The 8,445-nt window shown below is 38.1% G+C and overlaps 1 protein-coding gene across 1 annotated transcript; it reads right to left on the bottom strand.

Annotated features, from left to right (window-relative positions):
• Positions 1-303: 303 nt before the first annotated feature.
• On the bottom strand, positions 304-8,416 carry PSMG2 (proteasome (prosome, macropain) assembly chaperone 2). Its single transcript, XM_009318527.1, has 7 exons — positions 8,338-8,416; positions 6,549-6,720; positions 5,687-5,745; positions 4,622-4,740; positions 2,923-3,096; positions 1,500-1,620; positions 304-1,070 (listed from the first exon to the last, which is right to left on the bottom strand). The coding sequence occupies exons 1-7, from the start codon at positions 8,404-8,406 to the stop codon at positions 978-980; spliced, it is 807 nt and encodes a 268-aa protein (XP_009316802.1). The 5' UTR covers positions 8,407-8,416; the 3' UTR covers positions 304-977.
• Positions 8,417-8,445: the final 29 nt, after the last annotated feature.

The following is an 8,445-nucleotide window of genomic DNA, read 5'->3' on the forward strand; positions in this document are numbered from 1 at the left end:
CATGACAATACCACAATTAAAAAAATAATCTATTTAGCAGACTAAATATTTCAAAGCATAGCCTGTATATATGTCATGTCTATTAATTCATAAGCTATAACTTGGAAATTCTAGATTTAAGATTACTTTAAAATAAGCTGATGTGACCAGGCACTTCCAAAAGATCAAAACTGAACATGTAGCTTAATAACGCAACAAGTACCATTACAGACATTAAACACATGAATTACTCATCACACAACTACCATTTCAGCTTATAAAATAGCAGGCAGTCTGGTATCTCTGTATCAGGGCAATTTTTAAAATTCCTTTATATTTCAGAGCACCGTATGCATCCTCAAATCCGTCTAAGAAGGCTCATTGACCTAGAAAGCTTTAGTTTTAGCATCTCTGCAGCCCTTGGAAGCAGAATGGAAATTATACAACGGAAGTAGACCAGAAAAGATAGAACAGGCTGCTGTATCGCTTGCAGCCTCCCCAGCTGAAGCTACCGCAACGGCATTGGGAAAAGACGGCAGAATTAGTCACTTCTGAGCTTTGCTTACATCACCAGGAAGGTTTTGAAAAAAAGCCAAGATCCACAGTTGACATGGAACAGTAGGGTTTTACCTTCATAAGAAAATCTATGCCTGCACAGCAATCTCAAGTTCTCAGCTACCTTAAGAAGGTGCGCCGTAAGCTTTTCCATAGCAGTAACACTTAACCAAAGGAAAAGGTTTTTTAAAAAACATTTTATTAGAAAAAAATTCAACCAAAGTTATTCAATAAACAACTGTACAAAACATATTTCTTTGGTCAATTTGTGAAAGTTACCTTAATTTCTTTAGCTACCCACATATGTGAAAGGAATTTTTCTTAAATAAAGAATTTATGTACACAACAAATTAAGCTACTGTTGCTCAGCAATTACTATGTAATCACCTTCTCAAGGGATGTTTGAGACTACACACGTGACTTGCAGAAGAATTCAAAATTGATCAGAAGAGTGCAGGTGGAAGACCGTTGCCAAAAAGTAAGCGCCAAGAACTTGGTATTTTCCATTGTGAAGAAGTATCTGTGGAATTGTTGCTCTGCAACAAAAACAGAATAATTCTTTAAGTTTTAAATAATAGTGATGTAATTCTATCTCTGGCACGTGTATTAAAATAATGGGCAGCATTTCAAGTGTCAATATCACTGTGGGTTGCTTTAGAGAAGAGTACTGGAAGATCGAACTTGATCAAACCTTTACGCAATTTCCCCCCCCCACCTGTCAAACAAAGGGACTGGGGTTTAGGTTTGGTTTTTCAGGTGGGGAAATTCCCCATGAGATTTTAATCAAAATATAGCTTTAATTTGGTGTATCCTTGATGACCATGGGCCAAAATGAACCCAACCCATACTCAGCTGAATTTTAGAAAAGTTAAAAATGTAACACATTTAATGTACCGGATTGAAGAAAAATGAAAATAATGGATATAAAATACGAAAGCAAGAACTCTAGATCAAACAGCACTTACTTCGCTTTTAACTAGCTGGAGCCATTCATTAAGATAGTTAACAAGCGCAAACGCGTCAGGGATGTTGTCCCCTTCTGAGCAGAATTTCAGAAGAACTGCCATTTGGATTCCTCTTGAACAGCTGCAACAAAAATGAGCAGGCATTTCTATTTCTTTTCTAAATCCAGAACAATTATATTTATGTATTAAAAGCAACAACAATCTGCATATGGCTTGTTTAAAAAAAAAAAAACAAAACCAAAAGTAAAAATGTATGAATATGTATAGATATTTCTTTTTTCCCTTCTCCGGACTTGCTTGGTTGCATTTTCACACTTCACGTTCTTTTTCTTAGTCTTGAATTTGTTTATTGCTTTGTGAGGCAGGAATCCTCGGTCACGGAAGAGTTTCTCAGGGCCTCTTTTATATACTTAGTTTGCATTTTTGTGCTGATGGGGCATTTATACAGATCCTTCGATACAATCACTCCTTACCTTTCTGTGTATTTCAAACAGCAGTTTTGCAGGCTGCATATCACTACTTTACTCACAATATTCCCATTTTTTCATTTAGATATTAAGATTGTTATTATATTTTTAAATTTTTCTTCCTAAAGTCCTGGGAGGTCTTTTCTTTTCCATTTGTATATTGTTTCCATACTGAAGTCAGTACAAAGGTGAGCATGGTATCAGTAACTCTCCTGCTGCTGGATGCAACAGTTTGGACAGGTGTCAAAAACAATAGCTAAAAAAATAAAAGTGAGTTTTCCACCTGACACTTACAAAACAAACAAGTTTTGCAGAGCTAACTCAGTTTTACCAAAATGAGCGAGTATTACTATCCAAAATTTGAAACTCAGACATGTTTTTGGCACAACTTCTGATGCACACAGCTTTTAACAAAAACCCCACACCTAATTGTTTGCTGGCCCCGAAATCTTAACTCATTCTTAGTGCTCACTAAACTGTTGGGTCGGGTTTTGTTTTTTGGTTTGTTTGGGGTTTTTTTTGTTTGGGTTTGGGTTTTTTTTGGTTTGGTTTTTTTTTTGTTTTTTTTTTTACAACTGACAATGGAACTATTTATCACGGGAGACAGTTTTAGTTAAAGTATCACAGGTACAGAAATTTTATTATATAAAAATTGTGGTTTGCATAAAATCAGATACCAGATTAATCACAATCTTAACTGTAAAGGTTTATTATTTTCCTTTAGCCCATTCACTTAAAGTTAAATTCTGATAAAAATCTATGATGTAGAATTCCCTATTTTTTTCTCTCATAATTATGGGCTCAATCTGGAAGAAGTTCTATTCCTATAAAACTCTTTTCTATGAAAACAGGGACTTTCTCTTTTCCTGTAACATAGTGGTTTAAAAGATCATTTTACCCATGTACTAAAACCAAGACTTCTGATATCTTCCTGTGCTTATCTTTAGGCAACTCACCTCTCAGTAAACAATAGTTTTGTGATGCCACCTCCAGGAATATGTAGAACTTTTTCTGTATCATTTATTCCAGGGTAAGCTGCTACTTTTTCCATTTCTTTCCAGTTTAGCTCCTGCATAAGGCCTCCAACTGCTTTCTCAAGATCAGGTGTAAGTAGGTAGCGTAGTGGTGTCCTAGGAACAAAGCAAGAACACATTCAGTCTGCCAATAAAAGACACTACCGATGTTATGACTTGCGACAGAAAGAAGCTGCAAGCATTGAGGACCTCACACTTGCAATGAAGAATTGCACTGACATTCCCTTCCTCCTTAAATCAAAGTTAAAAAGTAGTTTGTGGCTTCAAAACAGTACAAACTACTCAACTTTCTGCCACAAATAGAACTAAGGTACCCTCTTTTTAGAGGCTCACATAACTGGTAAGTACCAGGTACATAAGCACATAAATAGGAGAACTTCTTATGGTTGTTAAAATGATTTACAAATAAAACGTGCTTTTTCTTCCTTCAGATAGGAGTTGATTAAATTAAAGGTAGTTAGGGTCAACTTGGACTTCACTGTGAAACAGTATTTTTAGTAAGCTCACACTACAAATATCTGCAGACTTCAGTCAAGTCTCAGTATTTTCTGAATGCACTACCCTCACTCTTGAGTGACTTTGCTATCAGAGAGTTATTCTGTGGTGCTGGGAGAGGGGGGGTTAAATCACCACAACTTATGACTCAGACAGCATCAAATAACCATCAGTCCCTCTCATTTCATTCCATGTTAGCTGGCCATTCCGCAACTGTATGCCAATATCACTGGTAACTATACCTGGGACGTGCACGGACCTAAATCTCCTTTAAGGCCCTACACATTTATACAGGCTGAGGATAACAATTGGTCTTTTGCAAAAATACTGATTTTTGTTTGTTTGTTTTTGTTAAATCACCGATTATGATGTCCTCAATCAGCGAGTAATGCTTGTCTTTTAAAGGGGTAATATCTAATAAAAATACATATAGTCTGAACCTTGCAGTTGCCTCCCAACAAGTAATAATTGATAACTTCCTATAAAAAAAAGAACGACAACTTACTATATTAAAGAAAACCTTCAAAATGCAGAATAATGAAGCGGAGGTAAGAAACTAACCAATATTCTAATTAACTGTTAAAAATCAAACATGGGACCTGTACGTTAGCAGAAGTGGTTGAGTCACCATCCCTGGAAGTATTTAAAAGACGGGTAGATGAGGCGCTTAGGGGCATGGTTTAGTGGGCATGGTGGTGTTGGGTTGACGGTTGGACTCGATGATCTTGGAGGTCTCTTCCAACCTTTAATGATTCTATGATTCTATGATTCTAATATTCTAATTAACTGTTAAAAATCTAATCTGTGACCTGTACGTTAGCAGCTAATCCCTGACTTTGCTTGCAGCCACAAGAAATGAAGAAGTTAAAATTGAAGCTCTGTTGCCTGACAGTGTGGGTCAAGTGCAATTTACTTACAGCTTACTATTTGCTCAGTACTTTTAACTAACAACGTTCAGAGACTAATCCTGTATAACATAATACTTAATATACTATTAAAACATTTTATGACCTATGTACACGGCAAAGCAAAAGAACCCTACTGAAAGTACTCAGTAAAGGGAAATACGTCAGTTTGTCAAAAAGAACAGGAACATTAATTAGGTCTTTTAATGACGCAAACATACCCAAGAAGTTGCTCATCATCGCGCTGGTATGCATGGCTGCTAGACAGAAGGACAACTCTGGCACATTTGCTGCTTTTCACCCAAGAAAGCAGTGTTTCACAGAATGGCCTGTACTTGTTCTTTATGCAAAGACAGAGAGAAAAAGTAAAAAATATATCGTGTCCTTAAAAAAGAAAGCCAAAAGCCAACAATACTAGGTGTTACATAGAATATTTACCAGTGATGTACATTTTTCTTCATATCCATTTAGTCTTCAGCTTCAAATATATTTTTAAAAAGCAGAGGACTGCTCTGGTTGTTTACTTAATCAGAACTACATGTATAGTGATGAAAATTATCATTAAGACCATGTTAACAACAGCAGTACCACCTGTTTTGTGTGCCATTAATATCAATGGAAATAGCTTTAGAGTAAGATGGGATGGTAGGATCACATAGTATTTCTCCACACTTTGAACTGCTAAAAACTGCAGCTCAGATTTTTTTCTGCTGTAGTATTCTGCTTATTTTAAATTACAGCCACTGTCCAGTCAATGAATAATACTAAATGCTTCATTTTTTTACATAATGAATGCAGTTTAAATGAATATAGAACACTATGAAATAATTAAATTCGAGTGACATCAAAAATTAAGCTATTACAATAAAAGACAAACACACAAAGACAGTAACTGTAAAGAAAAAAAACAAATGGACAAAACCCAGACCATTTTGTGTTTTCAAGGCTGTTAATAACTAAGGACGTATTTACACTAAAATCTACCAACATAGGTGGGTTGTTCTGAGGCTTTGAAAAACAGAACAAAACCTCAACCCTCAATGAATGCAGAAGTCAGTTTTTGTTAGCTAAAATTGTATCAACTGCAGAACGTGTTACAGCACAAAGTAGAAAAATATTTTTGCTCTTTTTCAGTCTTTTTTTTTTTAAACAAAATGTTTTATAATGTTGCATAGTTCTTCTAGTTTTGCTTATTTTGTCTTAAAATTTACCTAGGCCAATTAAACTATTTGCCAGAACTATTCAAACTGAATAGTGAAATAAGAACAGTTAATGAACATACATACCTTTATAAAAGGTGATCTGATCTGTAGAACTACAAGTTTCTTTGAAGGTAATGAATACACTACAAGAAGAAATATTAAGTTTTGTAAGAAGAAAGCAAGAAAGAGATCTGGGTTTAGAATTATCCAGATTTATCCAATTTACAAACCTCAGGATACTAAACCTTTCAGCTATCAATTCCTACGGGAAAGCCTGACAATATCCACAGTCTTAAAAAAACCTATATTTTCGTGCATTGTCTTCATCGGACTTAATTTCACTTGTCATAAATTCAAAGGATTGAATGAAGAAAAATATATGAAGATCTGCCTCCTGTAATGATTCAGATAATCTTTATGCAGCTTTGCAAAGATTCACAGATTATTCTGCGATTTCCATGATTTAAAAGGGGAAAAAAAAGATGAAATGCAATGATCAATACAGGGAAAAAACCTAAGAATTTGAAGGGCGAAGAGGGAGAAACACCACATAAGGAAAAAGGCAAACATAGGTGGGAAGGAAGAAGAGAGGATAAATACCCTTCTACACCAGAAATTCAGCTTGCATTCCAGCAGTTTACTGTAAGTGCACACTTCATGTTGCTTTGGATTAAAACTGCAGAGACTTTTGGCTGCATTGTCATATGATTGAAATTCAACATTTCTTATTGCTTCCATATGTCAAATTGGTTATCCAAAACAACAAGAGTAACAGTTTCCTCTCTGACAGTAAATACATTCTTCTCCGGAAGTTACTGAAGTTGTTATTACTGACCTTAGTTTAAACATTGTTCACATAAGCAAAATGTAACAACAACAAAAAAAGTAAATGTAACATTCTTGCACCTTATGCAGCTTGCAAATAACTTCAGCATTCAATACCCACCCTCAGCATTTATACTCAGCTCCATTGAGTTTTCTTCTGCTGTTGCATATGGATTATTTCCAACCATTGGCACCAGGCAATCCGTGTAGAAGTAGCCAACTTTAGTCATGTTGAGCGTGGAAATCACTAGATCGGTTGCCAGCTGACCAACATTTCCCACTGACACTGCTGGCTGAAGTAACAGAAGTTACTGATTTACAGTGTGTTTTATGGACAATACAATATGCTCTTCAAATAGTGAAAGTTTAAATTACTTCAATTCTGGTCTAAAAGTGGCTGCTTATTCTCTGATAAAGATGACTATTTCTTAACAGATTACTAATGCAGACTTTGGTCTCTGTCCCACAGAAGCATCCTGGCCACTTCTGTGAATAATCCTGACTCATTGTAAACTTAAACAAAGGCTTGGAAACTTGTGTCCTCCCTCTCTTTTTCTGCACAGGGAGTAGATAAAAGTCACTCAAACGACTAATGCCGAGATTTGAACGCCTCAAGCGACACCTAATGGTAATGCTGATATTACATATTAAACCTATAAATCTCAGCTTGACCTATATACGAGTAGATTGTTAATCTTTTAAGGATGAAAATGCTAAGGGTCATCTTGGATTCATTTCATGGGAACTGCCATGGGTTATCACCAATCGGGGCAGATACTGACTAATCTGATGGCACAGAAAGAGAAATTCGAGAGTTTGTCTTCCAGTATCAGTTTCTGTAGAAGGACACAACGGTAAAATTCTCGGTTGCTTCCCTCAAATTTATAAGCAAGTCCGCGTCTACGAATTGCTGCTGCCACCAATTGCGGAAACACCGAATCTGATGCCGACAAGCCCACGGTGAAAAAGGACGTAACAGCACTTACAGACTGCCATTACAGACCGGCTGGTATTCAACAGCCTGTTACTCCCAGACAAAGAAAACAGCAGTGATCTATTTCCTGTGCCTAGTCAGCTGGTCTGCAATGACTTCCCGTGCAGCCTGCAGAGTCATCCCAGGCTGTGCAGCCCTCGATGAAAGGTGATAAGGTTACCTTTAAGTAATACAGTAAAGGAGCTCGCTAAGAGGAAAAACAATGGTTTGCAGCCTGCACTGGAACTCTTACCTCACAATAAACCAATGTAACCTCCGCAGGTAGGTTGTTTTAAATTGATTTCATACCATGTGTGAAGATGATTAAAACACTTCCTAAAAGAATCCTAAGCAGCGTTTAAATATAGCACAAATGAGGAATTTTTCATTAAAACGTGTATATATCTCATCTAAATGAAAAAATAACTTTTTATTCCAGTGCCAACTCACAGATACTGCAAATTTTGTAAGATGACAGCATTTTAATCTTACAGCAAAAGCACACAACGCTTAGCTTGACAAGAGCAGAAAACGGGTGGCTGAGGAGGGAAATTGACGGAAAGGGAGGAGACCGCCTTAAGCTCTACTGGAAACAGCTCTGGGAAGGACCCCTGCAAATCCCCCTCTTTTACTCGGCAAAACACCCGATATACACACGGCACAGCAACCGCCTGCCCAGGGCCTCCCCGCTTTCCCGCAGGCAAGTACCCGGGGACGACCCCCGGGCAGGGGAGAGAGAGACCGAAGCGCCCCGGCCCTCCTGCCCCACAGGCGCGGGCGAGCCAGGGAGTCAAGCCCCTGCCCGCACCCCACAGAGCGGAGAGGAGCCCTCAGCGCCCAGGCCCCAAGCAGCGGCACACCCCTCTCGCCCGCTCCGGAGTACCCCGTCGGGGCAGCGCCCCATCGAGGGCGAGGTGGAAGCAGGAGCGCGACTTACCATGAGCAGAGTGAAGCCTTTAAAGTCGGAGCTGGCGGAGCCCCCGCCGCGGTCGCAAGGAACAAACATGCCGGCCGGGGAAGAAGGCAGGGACGGGCACCGCGGCCC

This window comes from Pygoscelis adeliae, unplaced genomic scaffold (assembly GCF_000699105.1).
Source record: "Pygoscelis adeliae isolate BGI_AS28 unplaced genomic scaffold, ASM69910v1 Scaffold42, whole genome shotgun sequence".
Classification (NCBI taxonomy): domain Eukaryota; kingdom Metazoa; phylum Chordata; class Aves; order Sphenisciformes; family Spheniscidae; genus Pygoscelis; species Pygoscelis adeliae.